At 37.6% G+C, this 17801-nt stretch overlaps 2 protein-coding genes across 4 annotated transcripts in view; both read left to right on the top strand.

The window, feature by feature from the left end:
• Positions 1 to 4668, top strand: part of LOC127643152 (rabankyrin-5-like) — a 30811-nt gene extending 26143 nt beyond the window's left edge. The window contains exons 22-25 of the mRNA XM_052125743.1: positions 209 to 333; positions 453 to 599; positions 871 to 961; positions 2597 to 4668. Coding sequence (XP_051981703.1) covers positions 209 to 333; positions 453 to 599; positions 871 to 961; positions 2597 to 2729 — 496 coding nt within the window. The 3' untranslated portion in view covers positions 2730 to 4668. The remainder of the gene's footprint in view (positions 1 to 208; positions 334 to 452; positions 600 to 870; positions 962 to 2596) is intronic.
• A 2474-nt stretch (positions 4669 to 7142) lies between these two features.
• The window catches only part of LOC127642899 (zinc finger ZZ-type and EF-hand domain-containing protein 1-like), a 65977-nt gene continuing 55318 nt past the window's right edge, over positions 7143 to 17801 (top strand). For all 3 annotated transcript variants that reach the window (XM_052125336.1, XM_052125337.1, XM_052125338.1), the window contains exons 1-5: positions 7143 to 7751; positions 10077 to 10221; positions 11634 to 11828; positions 16105 to 16288; positions 16718 to 16917. In XM_052125336.1, coding sequence (XP_051981296.1) covers positions 7260 to 7751; positions 10077 to 10221; positions 11634 to 11828; positions 16105 to 16288; positions 16718 to 16917 — 1216 coding nt within the window. In that variant the 5' untranslated portion in view covers positions 7143 to 7259. The remainder of the gene's footprint in view (positions 7752 to 10076; positions 10222 to 11633; positions 11829 to 16104; positions 16289 to 16717; positions 16918 to 17801) is intronic.

A 17801-nucleotide genomic window follows, 5' to 3' on the forward strand; every position in this document is an offset into this window, starting at 1 on the left:
TATTTTAGATAAATTGTTGCATTTGGTTGATTGCAACAATTTATGCAATGGTTTTACGAGCGATATACATTGGAATATGCTCTCCTTGTTTCATGAATAAGGTCCAATATGTGATTACGCTTTTTACTACTTTTTCACTAATATCTGTTGAAAAGTCTTGAAATGATGTTTGAAGTTAATAGTTTTCCCCTGACTTATCTATCATTAGAGGCCAATCTCCAATGCATGTCCTAGGCCAGTATGGGAAGGAGAATGCAGCAGCCATCTTTGAGCTGTTTTTGGAGTGCATGCCTGAATATCCCTTGGATAAACCTGACAACGATGGGAACACTGGTTGGTAGAACATAGCCTGCTAGATTGTAAATTTTGGTTGAAGGGAATAGTATCATTGATAGCTTTTGTGTTGTTCTTGTGTGTGATGTTTTCATGTGATGCAATGATTCCCCCTGCAGTGCTTCTGTTGGCCTATATGAAAGGTAACGCCAACCTGTGTCGTGCCATCGTGAGGGCTGGAGCTCGACTGGGTGTCACTAACAATCAGGGCATCAACATCTTCAACTATGAAGTTGCCACCAAGCAGCTTCTGTTCCGTCTGCTAGGTGAGAGCTCATGTTTCTTAGACATGTCAGTATCAGCATCAGAATGAGCTTGATGACAAGCTTTCAGTGCAAAGAGGATACAACAACAAGATAAAATATAATACAATAAATAAAAATACCTGTGTGTGTGTGTGTGTGTGTGTGTGTGTGTATAGAGAAATACCCAATAGGATAGAATCATGTATGTGAAAATTTGCTAAATACAGATGCTGTTTATAATTTCCTTTTTGTTCAAGATAAGTCTTAATATGTAATGTTTTAAACTATGCAGATATGCTGTCCAAAGAGCCCCCATGGTGTGATGGATCAAACTGCTATGAATGTTTGACCAAATTTGGAGTCACCACTAGAAAACATCACTGGTATGAAGCCAACTTAAGTCAGTACAGTGGTTGAGCAATACTTATATTTGGAAAAGCTTTTTGGAATGACATTATCTAAGATCCCATTTTGACCTGGTATTACAGGAATAGTTCACCAAGAATTCTGTCATAATTGACTCTTCCCTCATGCCATTGCAAACCCGTATGACTTATGCGGAACACACAAAAATACTAAAGGTGCACTCAGTAATTTATAAAAAATGTACTCTTAAAGAAATGAATTGTTATTTGAAACATATGTATAAATCATGAGCATTCACATGAGATGAGGACTAGTCATATCAGTAACCTTATAAAAGCTGTTTTATTGGGCTTCATTGGGGCAGCCATTTTAGAATCACGTGACCAGTTGGATACTGCTTGCTTAATCTCAGTAACCGTCTTGTAATTGGACACTTTCACTTTTGGATTAAATTAACCATGGATGATTGTGAATAGTGAATTTCTGCAATGGCATCTGTAACTGAAAACTATTGATTTTGAATGATGCTGCATCCATACCACTAGGTGGCACTGTAAATCCAAGATGACACAAACAAAAAGTTACTGAGTGCACCTTTAATGTACTTGTCCATCTTTCAGTACAATGGCAGTTATAGTAACTCTCTTTAAAACTTAAAAATGGCCCAAAAGTGTCTTAAAAATAGTCTATGCAGCTCGTGCATCATATTCCCAGTCTCCCAAAGGCATATGATATGTTGATGTTTTGGTGAGAAACATCCCCAAATATAAGTTATTTTTCAATGTAAAATCCTTTTCGTCTTTGTAAGCGCTATAAGAGAAGCTCGTTCAGGTGAGAATTTGCATTGTGTTAAAAAATAACACAAGTTCTCACATGACCACGCTGTTAACAGTGATGCATCTCACCCAACGACAGCAGTTTTATTACCTGGTGTAAATGGAGTCTGATTAAAGGGTTGGTTCACCCAAAAAGGAAAATTCTCTCATCATTTACTCACTCTCATGCCATCCCAGATGTGTATGACTTTCTTTCTTCTGCTGAACACAAAAAAGATTTTTAGAAGAATTCCTTAGCTCTGTAGGTCCATACAATGCAAGTGAATGGGTGCCAAACTTTTGAAGTTCCAGAATCCACCAAAGTATTCCAGACAACTCTGGCAGTTAAATCCAAATCTTCTGAAGCGATATGATAGGTGTGGGTGAGAAACGGATCAAATTTTACATCCTTTTTCCTTCGCTATCACTCTCTACTGGGCAGGGAGGACAATTTATGATAAAAAATGACTTAAATATTGTTCTGTTTCTCACCCACACAATCATTATGTCTGAACACATGGATTTAACCACGGGAGTCGTATGGATTACTTTTTTTGCTCCCTTTATGTGGATTTTGGAGCTTCAACATTTTGGCACTCATTCACTTGTTATTGTATGGACCTACAGAGCTGAAATATTCTTCTAAAAATCATAATTTGTGTTCTGCTGAAAAAAGTCATACACATTGGGTATGTCATGAGGGTGAGTAAATCATGAGAGATTTTTCATTTTTGGGTGAATTATCCCTTTAAGTTTACTCCAATTTATTGCACGTCACCTTCCCTCATCATGCCACCTAATCATTCTTTATTGCTGTCTATTTGATTTCTCTCATAGCCGCCATTGTGGGCGTCTTCTCTGCTATAAGTGCTCTATAAAAGAGATCCCCATCATCAAATTTGACCTGAACAAACCTGTACGCGTATGCAACATCTGCTTTGACGTGTTGACATTGGGTGGTGTGTCCTAACACACCAGAGCATTAAAGACGGGCACCAGCCAAGCTGAGCATGAACCTGCCAGCTGGGCCTAGCACTAACCAAGGAAGATGGAGAAATGGAGTGAGACCGAGAGGAAGAGCCCTTGAACAAAACCATTCCATTCTTGTCAAAGGAAAAAATACAACCATACCAATGTGTGTTTGTTCTAGCAGTGATTTTTAGAACCAAACTATTGTGTTGAGGATCTATATTACAATTGTGGAATTCAGATGCAAATTAATATTGTAGATCCAAGTTCACCTTGTATCCAGACTGAAATAATACAGGAAAGCAATAGTAATTTACCACTTTTAAAGTACAAGAGTCTCTGATGAGACCATAGAGGTTTTAGAGAGGGCTAACCGTGCTACATGGAGAATGATTTAATTGTTACTTCACATTTTCCATTGGAATTGGACATGCCAGCACATGGTTCTCACATGCAATCATGTTATCACCACCCCTCGACTGTTGTTCAACATTTTGATTTAAACCTGTGGTTACAGAGGTTTATGTAGCCCCTCTTGTTTTAGCATTTCAAGGAAATTTGAGAAGAAACTTTTCCCCCAATTATTCCAGCAATTATTTTTTATTGAATGCTGCTGGACATAAAGGGAAATTTCAAGAGTAGCCATTAGTGTGAAGCCTTAATTGTACTTTGCAGCATTTTGCCTTTCAGTTTTGAACAAATATTTACCTCTCTGGAAAAGTATACACAAGAAATTTCACTTTTTCTGTAGTTCAAATCAAAGCACTACAAAGGATGAAAAAATGTACTTGCGTTTTTGTTGCGTTGTATGATTAGCTATGTGACTCACGTAATCATTCATTAACCTCCATATTAAGCAGACTTTATTTGAACTGATCCATTGCGTTTACATAATACTAACAATTGTGAAACACTTAAAAATGAAGATGTTCTGACATTAAATCTAAAATCGTTCCTTGTGATTGTATTAAGCCACACAGGGGTTTAAGTGCAGAACTATGATATGCTTACTATGCATATGCATAACATAATTTGTAGCCTGTTCTTTTCGCTATTGTATCATAATCATGAGTTATTCATTTCTGATCACCAAAGGATACATTCCATTTAAATGTTTGCCATGTATTCTAGTGCTGGAGAAGCTGCTAGCTTGGTCATTTTCAAAAGTCTTCTTGGTGCGCAAAATGTCAATATTTTGACCTGTCATATTTGAAATGCTTTTTAACGTTCATGCTTAACAGGTGCACTTTATCAAAATCCATTTTTTACATTTCAGATTATTTTTGGGGGGATGGCCAAGTCCACAGTCTGTCATTGGCATTGTTAAATTGTACAGATAAATGTATAATATTTTTGACCACTACAACTGTTTTGTACTTAATGCAGGTTGTGCTTTTTGTCTATGTGACAAACCTAAACTTTTTGTCTCAGTTTAATCTTTTCTGCACATTGTATGGTATCTGTATGCTCAGATATTTAGCCTGTCGCCGCCTCTAGTATCCTTTTCAAGAAAGGGAGGACAAATTTACATAAATGGCAAATGAAAAATCGATAAAATTGTTCATCATTTTTATGGCATAAGTAATGTATTTAAAAGTGCTGTGTATTCAGAGAAACCATTCATATGAAAATAATAGGAAACATAACTATATAAACAACCAGCAGCATCAGCCTGTTCTATAAACCATAACCTACATCATCATAACATTCAAGGAATATACTGGGTTCAATACAAGTTAAAGGGATAGTTCACCCAAAAATAAACATTCTCATAGTTTACTCAACCTCATGTCATCCCAGAAGTGTCTGACTTCTGCAGCAGAACAAATATGATTTTTAGAAGAATATTTAAGCTCTGTAGGTCCTCGCAATGCAAGTGAATGGGTGCTAACATTTCTGAATGTCCAAAAAGCACATAAAGGGAAAGTAATAAAAGAAGTAATCCATACGACTCCAGTGGTTAAATCCATGTGTTCAGACATGCTATGTGTGGGTGAGAAACAGATCAATATTTAAGTCATTTATTTTTTGCTTGAAATTCTTCTCCCTGCCCAGTAGGGGGCAATATGCATGAAGACTGAGAATCACCAAAAACACAAGAAGAAAGTGAAAGTGGTGATTTATTGTAAAAGGACTCAAAGAAAGTTTCTCATTGTGCGTTCTTGTGGACTCGTACGTCATCATCCACTGACGAAGTTCTATTCCAGTCCTCAAGAACGCAAGGTACCTAATATGCAGGAAATAACCCGGATGTGTCCTTGATTTCTAGGATGTATCAAATGGTGACTTGTGGGCAAGAACTCGGTACCACGGTGGCAGACAAAGGACATTTATCGTTGTTTTTTTCAACAGAGTTTTCTCAATTCAACCATTCTTCATAAGAATGCAAGTCTGTTCTCTGCTTTCTTAAAATTGAGAAATACCCCAAAAATGTATCTGTTTCTCACCCACGCCAATGATTTTGCTTATGAAGCCACTGGTTTAACCACTGGAGTCTTATGAATTACTCCTTTAGCTGAGAAATTCTTCTAAAAATTCTTCATTTGAGTTCAGCAGATGAAAGATAGTCATACACATCTGGGATGGCATAAGTGTAAAAAAACGATGAGAGAATTTCAGTTTTGGGTTAACTATTCCTTTAACCTCAATCGATGGCACTTGTGGCATTAATTACCACAAGAAAATCATTATTTTGACTCCTCCCTCCATTTCTTAACAAACAAAAAAAAAGCAAAAATTGAGAAGAGTGGGGAAATAATGGAAAAGTATGGGGCCAAATCATGGAGGGTTTAAAGAAAGAAACATGACACTTATAATTTTATAAAAGCACTTAAATTAATTGTTCTATTAAAACTTGTGTATTATTTGAGCTCTAAAGTTGTTTAAATAATTGTTTTTATTCTGGTTTACTGAACTTTGCACAGAAAAGATTAGTAAGTGATGTTATCACACATGTTTATACACATATTGTTTAGGATAATATATTGCATAGAGTATTTTAACGTTTAAAAATTGGCACCCATTCACTTCCATTGTAAATGTCTCACTATAACCCAGATGATTGCTTTTTTTTTTTTAAAGAAGGGACACATTGAAGTACATTTCTGTGTTAATCAACATTATGCTACAAATGAGGTCGATTGAGCTTAACTTGCATTAAACACTCTGAATGGCCAGCTCATGCTGGAATGTACTGAAAAGGGTAAACCACACATTTAAAAGTCTTTGAAATCAAAAACAGATAGATCAGCTCTTGGACTGTGACCAAGACTGGATGTTCAACATTTGGTGACATGGCAATAGTCTGCATGAGGGGGACAGTCCTTGTACTCTCTCACGTTTTGGTTCTGGGAGTGCACAGGATCAGATGGTCGAATACACACACACACCAGAAATGGTCGGATCAGGGAGAAGAGCATTCTGAGAACACCAACCCAGTCTCTTTGCCACCACTACAGAAAATTGAAAGTAAAACTTGTGCTCTTCTTTGTCCATGGAATACATGAATGACTGATAACATGATAATCTATAGGAAGGCACATATAGGATAATTACCTCAATGTAGAGCACCATACCCTCCCCCTCACTTTGAGCCTGGGCCTGTCACTTCAACTCTTCTGATAAGAAGGCCTCCACCTGCCGCAATGCATCTCTGGGCAGCCCAGTCACTGTGCAGAATTGGCCGATCAGCACAGGGTCCAAATTACAGACAAAATACTTAAAATTAGTAACATTTGGTGGATATTTCATTAAGACGAGTGACACTGTTTTGGTACCAACCAACTGGAGTGTGGTCACTCTGATAAAATGCTAGCCAATCATGAAGGGCCACAATCTGAGAGTCAGAGAAATCTGAGATATCACTAGATAAGCCTGCTTCAGTGAGCCTCTCGGGCACCGTCCAAACACCCAAGACAATTGAAAAGATAGCTACTAAATATTTCAGCATTGGGCATACAGTGTGTACAGAAAGCGCAAAATATGAAGTAGTAAGCACTGGATAAATGTAGTAATGACATTCCGCACATATATATATATATATATATATATTTTTGATTCCCCTATAGAACATGTCATTTATGTTCTATATTCCATACTAGAGCAAAATGAGAAAGTCTTGATGGAAAACATTGCGAATTAGCATTCCGTGTTTGCATACAAACTGACGTCATGGCTGAACAGCTCTATTTGGGTGCTGGACAACTTCGAATACAAGCAAACAGTTATTTTGCTTTAGAATGTAAATGATTCATTTCTATCCCTGCTTTAAAAATAAATAAGTAGTTTTGAATACTGGAGGTAATACGCTAGGGGGCGCGTTTTTAGTGCAGCGTTCGTTCCAGGGCACACGGAAGAGACAAAAGTTTTTTGCTGACAAACATGACGTCAGCTGGCGGAGCACGTCAATGCGGTAGTGACAGCGGAGGAACGCACCGACAGAAGCAGCACCCTGGATAAGTAAAGCCCGAACTACTAAACTTAAAATCTGGGCTGAAGGCAATCCGAAGAGAGCCCGAGGCCGCAGAACAGCATGGGGAACGCGGAGAGTGGCTGTGGCGCTGGGAGCGGCGATGAGGAGGATGTTGAAACGGAGAGCCCAGTGTTCGGCGAGGGTAGCCCGGCCTCTGCTGCCACAGGCAACAGGGCCGGCGGCGGCGCTGCTGGTGGTGGTGGTGGAGGAGGCAGCGGCGGCGGCGAAGTCGGTGGTGGTGGTGGCGGTTACGGTGGCGGCGGCGGCGGCTCCGGTCCGGCGAGAAACGGAAGAGGATCTACGAACCCACCGGCACCGAGCTACGGACTCCCCACCCCTGAAGCTCTGCTGGAGCAGGTTAAGTTGAGAGAGGCAGCGGCCCGTATGAACGACTCATGGGTCGCCATTTCGGAGTCAGTGCTGGCGCGGAACGAGAGTGCTCTGGTGCGGTGGCTAGAGGAGCGGCTGAGCCGCGGAGAGGAGTCTGTCACCCTGGAGCAGTTTTGCGAGATGTTGGAGAGCAGAGACGCGCCCAGAGATGAGTGCGAAGAGGTAAAGCTGCTTCTGAAGTGATGAGGTGGTTTAGACTTAGGGTCAAACCCCACCTGTGGTGATGCATAAACTGTCACCATTGGGCCTTCGAAGAAGCACAGGTTGTTGTCCTGATTAGGGGCTGTTCAGACCAAAAATGTTCGAATGTTCGAATATAACGCATGTGTCTCGCGTTTTTAAACGTTGACGTTCTTTTTAACCTGACACAGCGTATAAAAACGGAAGGTCTGTCTAGAGCATGTATACACAGAAAAACAATTAAAAAACAGCACGGACGGATGCAATAACGAGTTCGATGTGAACGCCCCCTAACAAGTAAATAAGTGACGTAAACCAGCGGCAGTATTTCAGTGCGTAACCATTAACAGAAAACCAAAAGTTGTGCAATGACCCCACCGCCTACTCTCTTTTCATCTGCCAGTCACAGTGTAATTTCTATCTGTGCATTACATATTTGGTAAATGTTCTTTATTTTCTGTTTCAAATGTGTGATACACTTCTAGACAGCGTTTTTGGACATAGTGTTCACCATTAGATTTAGCTGTTCTCAGAGATCTGGACAGGGTTTGATTACACTGACCAATAGATATTGACCCTCAAGGACACAGATAAGTCTGGTACCAGCAGTGGCATAAGTACAGGGTGGGCAGCCGTCCTAGGGCCCGGGGAGAAAGGGGGCCCGCAATGGCCGACCAAAATGGAACCATAGGAATGACAGCAGGGGCCCAACGGGTGATTTATAAAACGACCGTAGGTAGACCTGAAAGGTTCTTTGCACTGGGGTCCATAAGATCCAACAGGTTTCCCATGTGTACTGAAAAGCCTGGAAAACCCAGAATTTTGCAGTTCAGTTTTCCAGTCATGGAAAATTAGAAAAATAAATGTCCTGGAAAATGATTATCTGTCCGAGATAATGTATTGTTGGAAAAATAGTTTGATTTCATTTTCAAAAAACATTCACATCTTGAGGTAGCATGGTGATGTGGCCTTTAAACCTCTGTATTTAATGTAATTCATTTTCAATAATGAAATGATCAGAAACTGCTTATACTGCCATTACCACGTGTAGTACGTGTTTTCACGCGATGCGGAAAACATGGATGGAATCACTGAATCCAAATTGCTTTGGCTATAAAATGTGGAATGTCACAGAATTTGACATATTTGGGACAAATATGTATGTTTTAATGCACAATTAATCAAGTTGAATTATTAAACTGCAAAAGGCTGTGATTTAATTAAATAAATATATGCTCTGCATGTGCTGCATGCTTCAAAATGAATGTGTTAAGCCGGCCTCTCATGCGCTGAAAACACCTCATCGTGCGTGTGTGTGTGTGTGTGTGTGTGTGTGTGTGTGTGTGTGTGTGTGTGTGTGTGTGTGTGTGTGTGTGTGTGGTAGATGACGGTGAGCAGAGGGCTCTGAAGCGTGCAGCACAAACAGACAATATATGTTTATTCTTATGAAATAATAGCTTTTGAGGGTTTAATAATCGCACTGGGTCATGTAGTAAACTGCTCATTTGGAGGTAAGAAACTAACATTAAACACTGAAATGGCTAAATAAAAGCTAGATTTAAATTGACATGTGAAATGGGTAAAATATCATGTTTAATGCAATTAAATAATTATGTATTAAAGCAAAATCTCACAACTTTGATGTTCTGTTGAGCAGCACTTTTCGGATTGGGCTGTGAGGAATTTGTAGAAAAGCACTTTATTTGATTAAAGTTTTAACAAATTAATTTTATTAGACACCATTTTGATGATGAAATTAATTTATAAATAAATAAAAATAAAAATAACTGTCCAATAATCTTCCTGTGCTCTGACATTGTAGGATGATTTATTCTGTAACATTTAGTGTAATAGATGTAGAAAGTCAGATAGTGTGATTTGAAGATCTCTTCCAAGCCCAACAAATCTACAAATCTCTACAATTAATTTGGTATGAACCTGCATATGTACTTCTTATTTGTATAAGTAAAAATACAATATTTCCTATTGAATTAACATTCTGTAAATGAGTATAAAAGAGAAAACGATGAGGTTACCTTTCAGTTGTCTGCAACATGAATTAAGCAACAAGATTCTGAAAGGCACTGCAGTGATTTAACCTTTTTTTTTTTGTTTATGTGGTTGAAAAACACGACTGATCTGGCTGGAGAGGACAGCAGCAGCATCATTGTTGTCTTTGTTGTAGCCTTCTTTTGGGCCTCTCCCTAGTTTTAGATTGTCTCCTAGTATTATCAATATCCTAATATTTGTAGCACAGGATGGTGTACATTCAGACACATCATCACCTCTTCCATTTGTTTTGTGTAGGCATTTGGTCAGTTTGATGCTGAGGGTGATGGGATCGTCGATGTGGAGAACATGCTCATGGCACTGAAGAACTCTAATGGAGCCAATCTGCAGGGAGAACTCAGTCATGTGATCAGGCAGCTTCAGGCATGCTCTCTGACACCAGGTGGGGTATGAGACACGAAAATGCTTATTATGAATGTTCCTCCTCAATTTAGATGGTGACAATTTTTGCTAAGGAAACTGCAGCACAAATGTCCAAAACTGGTAGCATTGTATTATTTTCAGGGTTCTCATGGTAATGGAGAACCTGGAAAAATCTAGGAAGTTTTAAATTGTGATTTCCAGGCCAAGTAAATGACTTCTTTAAAAAGTAATGAAATCTCAACAGTGAATACAGATATTCTAGTCACGCTCTCCTCTAAAATATTTGATTGGCTTGAAATGGACATCCTTATAAGATGATTTGCAAAATATGTATCCAGTAATTACAGACAACTGAAAGTTATTGAAATTTAAGGGTGGGTGGAAAATCGATTCACCGATGCATCATGATTCTTTCTCCAATGATCGTGGATTTTGTAGTTACCGCAATTTTTACAAAACCAGGTTACAGTTGAATCAGAACTGTCACAGGGCAACTTACTGTCTAAGAAACCTGATTTTGGTCCAAATGTGAAGCTACTGCGTTTTGCCTTTGCACTAGGTGTGGGAATCATAGGGCAACTGGTGATACGATATAATATTGATATTTAGGTCATGATACAATATTAATGCAAATCTTTATTTATGGTGGATTGCAAAAGTTAAAAACTACGTATATATATATATTGCAGTTTTTCACTCAATGTTTCTCATTCGTCTTCATCAGATTTAAGAGAACTGTTTCCAAGTCACCAAATGCATTTTTAAATTAATAAAAGTGCCAGTTTACAAAACAAGGCCAGTTTCTTTCCTAATATCTATGTACAATGCAAAGCCATTAGCATATACCACCATAATGGCTCCCTATTTCAGTGGTTAGGTCAATGTAGCTAGTCTTTTTAAAAATGAACTAAACACTTAAAAAACATTATTTATTACAACACCGTTTTAATACACAATCATATAATTGATTTCACTTAAAATGTTAGCCTATTTTAAATAACATTTTTGTCAAAATATCTCAGTTAATGTTACTACTGTAAAATTATGTGTACATTCTTAAGTGCTGTTGTTGATATCCTAGATCGATTTGGCAAAGAGAACATTTTTACCCATCACAATATTAATGTGGACATTTTTAACTAATAATAGTGATTTTTGGCATGGATACAATATCACAAGGAAAAATATCATGATACTTTAACATATCAATATTTTTTCCCACCTCTACTTTGCACAGCTGAATAATCAATAAGAAAAAAAATGTATGTATCAGGAATAGTTTTGGAATCTGATTGAATCGTGAGGTGCCTAAAGATTCCCACCCCTTTTGCAATTTCTCAGTCAGAGAAGTGGGAGCCCTGAATTATGCATAGTTATAGATGACTCAGTTTTTCACTCAGTTGTCCTCTCCAACCCTTTGTGCTTGTCCAGGTTTTGTGGATATCTTCTCCAAGTCCAAGGACCGTCTCAAAGCACATGCCTCCAAGATCCTGAAATTCTTGCATAGGAACCGCATCCCTAGCAGTGCCATCCCATTCCCAGTGCTAGAGGGTTACAATAGCATCTGCACCATGAGGTCATCTGTAGTGCAGGACTTTCTGGATTACCTGCTACAGAAGGAGAAAGGTGATTAAGCTCATATCTGCTTGTTACACTCAATTCATTAGATTTCCTTAAGGCAATGATACATTGAGAGTGAAAGGTGAGGGGTCTGGCAAGTTGAATGGCAGTTTTTTTTCTGTTATATAACATTTGGTAGCACTTGGAATCCGTGTTACTGTATCATTTGGTATCTTTGATAAAAACACCTTTGCAAATGGACCTTAGTTAGGGCAGACGCAAATGAAAATTAGGCTGAGAGTAGGGATGCCACAATGTATTTGATGGTTAGATTACCATCTAAGAAAAGTCATGGTTAACTGGTTTTATGATTATTTGTGATATTTCTTATTATGCAACAGCACTAAGAGGGAAAAAGTAATCATGTTGCAAGTGAACATGTTAGTGGATGGGTTTCTGAAAAATACAATAGGAAAACTGATAAATACAAATAAATAGGAGGTATATAATAAAGAGATGCTCCAACATAAGCAACTACACCGCTGTCTCAGGAGTGCAGAATGATGCGCTGCAATGTAACTAGAGTACTTGGATTCACTTCAAAAGTGCAAAACTGTAAATCCCCATACACACATGCAGGGTTTTCCAACTGCTGTCATCTCTAACGTTATTGGTTTACTGTACGCCTGTTCATGTCTTTAGAAAATTTGATCACAGATGAGACATGAGGTACAGTTCGATTCTAATTTGATAAGGATGATGTTTTTTTTGTCCCTATAAATGCACATTCTGCAAGGAAGAGTGTTTTTTTTTTATGCATTGCAGCTGTGCTAAATGCATCATATCATTAATAAGTTGAGCAATCTATCATTGTTCGAGTCAAACTCACTCAGACTGCAAACATTTTCATGATAACTGCACCTCCAGAGTTTCTCAACTTTACAGTGTTGCTCGCCATGCCCAGTTTTAGTTGCCAGAGGTCATTATCGCTCATGTCGCCGGAAGTCGCTAGCTCTAATTGAAAATGAAAAAAGTTGCTGCATGTGTGTACAAGGCTTAAGATTATTGTGGGTGTATCCGTTGTCTGTCAGACACCTCACCATTATGAAAGATGTTTACCACACTCATGGAAACTAAAAGTAAATGTACTGCACACTGTCAGCACGTTTAATTATTACAAAAGTTGCATCTTTTAGTTCTTCACTTTAAAAGCGCCACAGCTAAAATATATTAAACTTAAATAGTTTGTTGTTGGATGACTAGTAGAACATCATGTTGCATTTGTAGGATGTTTACATTTATATGACTTCTGTTTGCATGTTTCACATCCGTCGTCTTCAGAAACCCTCAGTCATTAAAATGCTCACAAACAGCCAATTTAATTACCGGTAGCTTTTTTGGCTTTCGATTTGAGTTTCGGAGATCAAATTCCTCCATTATATTTTGGAGTTTGTATGTTTCACATAATTAGAAATTTCAAGTTCAGTCCGCAACAACTGGCAAAGCACCATGCGGACACTGTTCGTAACCAACAGATCCCACTACCCACACAGGCACAAGAGTTTTTCACACTTAGGTTACAAAATCTTACTAAAAATTATTTTATATTATATTGCTGTATATAAATATAATTTTCGTCCGATTCAGTATTCAATTGATATTTGCTAGCCGATTCGATATGTATTGCGATTCTGTAAATATTGTGATTTGATGTTTTGATATAAAAACTTTATAAAAATATAAAGTCCTTTTTCTCAGAAAGAAATGTCTATTGAAGAATAGTTGTGTCGGAAATGATAATTGTTTTACAATTGTTATGTAATATATCATTTGCAGGTAAAAGGTAGGGATGTGCAAATCTATCAATTTAAAACTACCAATAGACCAGTCAATGCGTTGTCTGAGCTTAGGAGTCCATGTATAAGGCTGCTTTATGTACATTTGTATTTGTCAGATAAAAATATAGCCCTACTATATATAATTTTTACTTCTCAAACTTATTTTGTCATTTTAGAATATAAAATATTACATTAATTACCTTGGGCTAATCCTATTATTAACTTTTTTTTGTGAGTTAAAGATTGATCGAAGTGAACATCAAATGTGAGAGAGTGTAGTCTTGGCCCACTATACACTGGAACAAAATACGTTTTTGATTAGTCTTTTTTTGGCTTGCTTTCCAAAATAATATCTAAAACTCCTTTAAAACAACGTACATTTATTCAATTTAGGAGCTATACTGCAGAAGAAAACAATTTTATCTGAGAATTTTTAATACAATATTTAATCAGGGCTCGACATTATCTGCTTGTCCGGGACAAGCGGCATTTTGAAGGGACAAGTAAACTTGTTTACTTGCCCAACCAGACAAACGGACTGATTATAACGTCAATAACAAAAAAAAACAGGCTATTTTTGTGATATCCTAGGCCTGTGTCACTTATTAGAAAGTTTGTATTCTTATTCTGCTGTTGAAAGTAATCCAAAACACGTAATTTTATAATCCACAAGCCATCTAGTAACAGCTGCGCCCTGTTTGATTGACAGGCTGTGTATGTGTGTGTGCTGAATGGTCATCATACATTTCAAAATTCCACCAAAATGCCTGTAATGGTGAGGTATTCATGTAAACACAGAGTGACAGAGTGAACCTAAACAGTGCAGAAAAAAGCAGATTTGTATTCAAATGTCGGACTTGTAAGTATAAATGTAAGCTAATAAGACCTGCTACCGTCTAGTGTGTCGTTATAATAATCAAACAACCATAACAATAAATGAGAAAACAATCGCTGCTCTTGACTGGGCAGCTTTAGTAGCTGTAAAAAGTATTAATGTATTATTATCATACATAAATTCAGTATTAGCTTTGTTGCATTTCATTCTGATTGTTTACTTGAATACTTGATTAAAACTTTTTTTTATTGTTATTTTATTACTGACTGTTTACTAGTCTTGAATAATTACTTAAGAACTTGAAACCATTCTTCCATAATTAACATGTTAGTAAGTGTCATTATTTGTTGTGGTATTGAAGCTGGTGTTGAGAATCATATAATTTCACTGACTACTGAAAGTTTGGTATTGTGATAATGTATAGCCTTTATTGTACATGGTAGATCTTGCTGCAATACTATGATGAAAAAATAGATCTCATTCCATAGAAATGTGAGCATCCCTGCTGTAAATGGTGGCAATGGAGGCTTTCCATTATTTGACTACCATACATAACATAAAATATGATCATATGACAATAGCCTCCTCCCTTACCCAGTGCAGTTTACAATTCAAGTTCAGGGAAATCCACTGTTAAAAAGATTTTTTTTTTTTTTTTTTTAAAGTTCAGTAAATGCATTACATTTTCAAAGTCATTAAGTAATCATGTTAAACAATCGTGATCTCAATATTGACCAAAATAATCGTGATTATGATTTTTGCCATAATCGAGCAGCCCTATCCCAAGCTGAGAGTCCATTCCATGGATTGCATTGTTGTGAACAGTGATGTTTTACATTCAGCTGACAAAATGTTGAAATATTATTCCATTGGACAATTGTTTTCTTTTTTATTATTTAGACTGTGGAACATATTGTATCATGTAGCATCTACCCTGACTAAGGTCCAAGGAACCAGAAGACAAATAATGATTTTTTTTTTTACAATATGAGTAATGCGTTGTTGGGAATTGGATCAAGGATAGCTTGTTGAGATCGGTCACAAGGAAATACTTATTTAACAATGGCAGGAATGTATTTGGGGGTTACTTGGAACTAAACGCTTAGAACACGAGGAACACATTGAGATAAGACAGGAGAACGTAATGTGCACTACAACAGAAAGTACTTACTACTTGTTTGCAGAAATGTGACCGCATCATTAATATATTGTGTTACTAGAAGTGTTACTGGAAGGCAGTCAGCCAGAGATATTTAAAATAGCAAGAGAAAGGAAATGGGGGAAGGGCAGATCATCATTGTGGTTTTCTGCACACAGATTCAAGAAAACTGATGTTTAGCCGATGCTTTTTCTTGCAATTATGGTTATACATTCTCACCATATGAAGTGCCTACTTATGTTTATTCTTTTTCATTTTCATAATTTTTTTATTCAATGATTGGATGTGTCATTTGGGTTGGGACTACCTTTTTGGTGCAAAGAATGGGGGTGGGGCAATATGAGGGATTGGGAACAAACATTAATTTGACCAAGTCCTTTGGTGCCACTAGTTTTGCAAAAATGACACCTTTCACGTTTAAGGGAATCGCCCAGAAGATTTCATAAATCTCCTCTTCCACTTTCCTTGTTCTTCTTCTCTTCATCTTCTGCTCTCTCACTCTACTCTCAGATTTAGACATCCAGTACAGAGCAGAGCTCAATCACGACCCAGACGTGGATAAGGTCAAAGTGGTCACTCAGTGCTACAGCTTCATAGACGCTTCATCTAACAGTGCAGATATACACAAGCTAACTAATGGAGAGACTGTGTCTTTCTGGCAGTCAGACGGCAGCGCTCGCTCACACTGGATAAGGCAAGCTGCTCACCTCACTGGTGCACTGAAATGGAATTCAAATATAGTTTAAAGTGTGTAAACGCATACATTTCTAAATTCGTAACTGTTGAAGTCACACATTCCATGACCTTTGCTAATATTAGTTAAATTGGCCAATGGCCAATATAATGCCTATATTATTAACAAAAGTAAATAATATGTTCACAAAATTGCTTTATTTAAATGGGCTAAATGACCACTTCTTTTAATGAGCCCATCAGGCACAGTAATCTGCTGATGCCAATAAATAAAAAATCTTAAAATGTCCTGATATTATCCAATTAGTATGCCGATGTATCAGTCAACCACAATTATCCAAATTTCCCATAAATTTATAAGAAACTGCATATATTTTTTACATTTTTAACCGAACAGTACCATCACCAGCTTCTATGATCTCTTACACAGGTTAAAAATGAAGCCAGACATCGTTTTGAGACGACTGGCAATTGCAGTAGCATCTAATGACCACAGCTACATGCCACAGCTGGTGTCTGTAGCTGTAGGGAAGAACCGGCGCTCCTTGCAGGAGATCAGGGATGTGAGGATCCCCAGTAACATCACAGGATATGTACCTCTACTGGATAATGCCAACATCACCCATCCCTGTGAGCACACACTTATATAGCATGATTTTCTTTTTCACACAGGTTACTTAAACTGACAAAACTTAAATCCAGAATTTCTTTTAAAGATGATGTGTGTTATTTTTTACTGTGTTAATAGACTCAAGTTAAACTTTATAATAAGGTTGTATTCATTAAAGTGGTCATGACATGAGGAATACAATTTTCCTTGAGCTTTAGATGTTTAAGGTCATTGTGCTCAGAACTCAAAACTTCCTCCTCACTGCAAAAAGAACATTTGTTGAAACCAAGCTACCAAAACAACTCATTGTCTACTTCCTCCACATTATGATGTCACACTGTGGTAGACATTTACATCTGACCACCTCCACAACAACACATCAACAACTACTTAAACTGTTCACTCCCATTGCCCCCCACTCCCTAGTAGCAGCGGTGTGCAGTGAAATGGCAATGTTAGAGCAGGTTATTCAAGAGCAGAGAGCCAATCATAACTGTGGGCATGTACTGTCAAGTAGCACCAAAACTGAGCGTTTCTGACAAAGGCCCCATTTACACCTTTTATTAACATGAATTTTCAGTGATAGGATTTCTATCGGATTGCACATCAAATGGCAGGAGTAAATGCAACTAAGATGCGTTGTTATCGCATCGTGAACGATTCACTGAAACCATATTCTTAGGTGGCCAGGAACAGATTCTGATCACATTCAAAGGTGTAAATGCACATGTTTCTTCGTTATCCGGAGACAACTATGTAAGTAATTGTTGTGTTCAATGAAGGACAAACCTTGACTGTTAAAGTGATAGAAAGCATTTGAATTATCTATCAATGTTTTTAAAATTCGCTACAAGACCAGCCTTTAATGTAATATGTAATTAGAGTTTTGCAATTTGCTTGGGTA

Source organism: Xyrauchen texanus, chromosome 4, assembly GCF_025860055.1.
Source record: "Xyrauchen texanus isolate HMW12.3.18 chromosome 4, RBS_HiC_50CHRs, whole genome shotgun sequence".
Taxonomy (NCBI): domain Eukaryota; kingdom Metazoa; phylum Chordata; class Actinopteri; order Cypriniformes; family Catostomidae; genus Xyrauchen; species Xyrauchen texanus.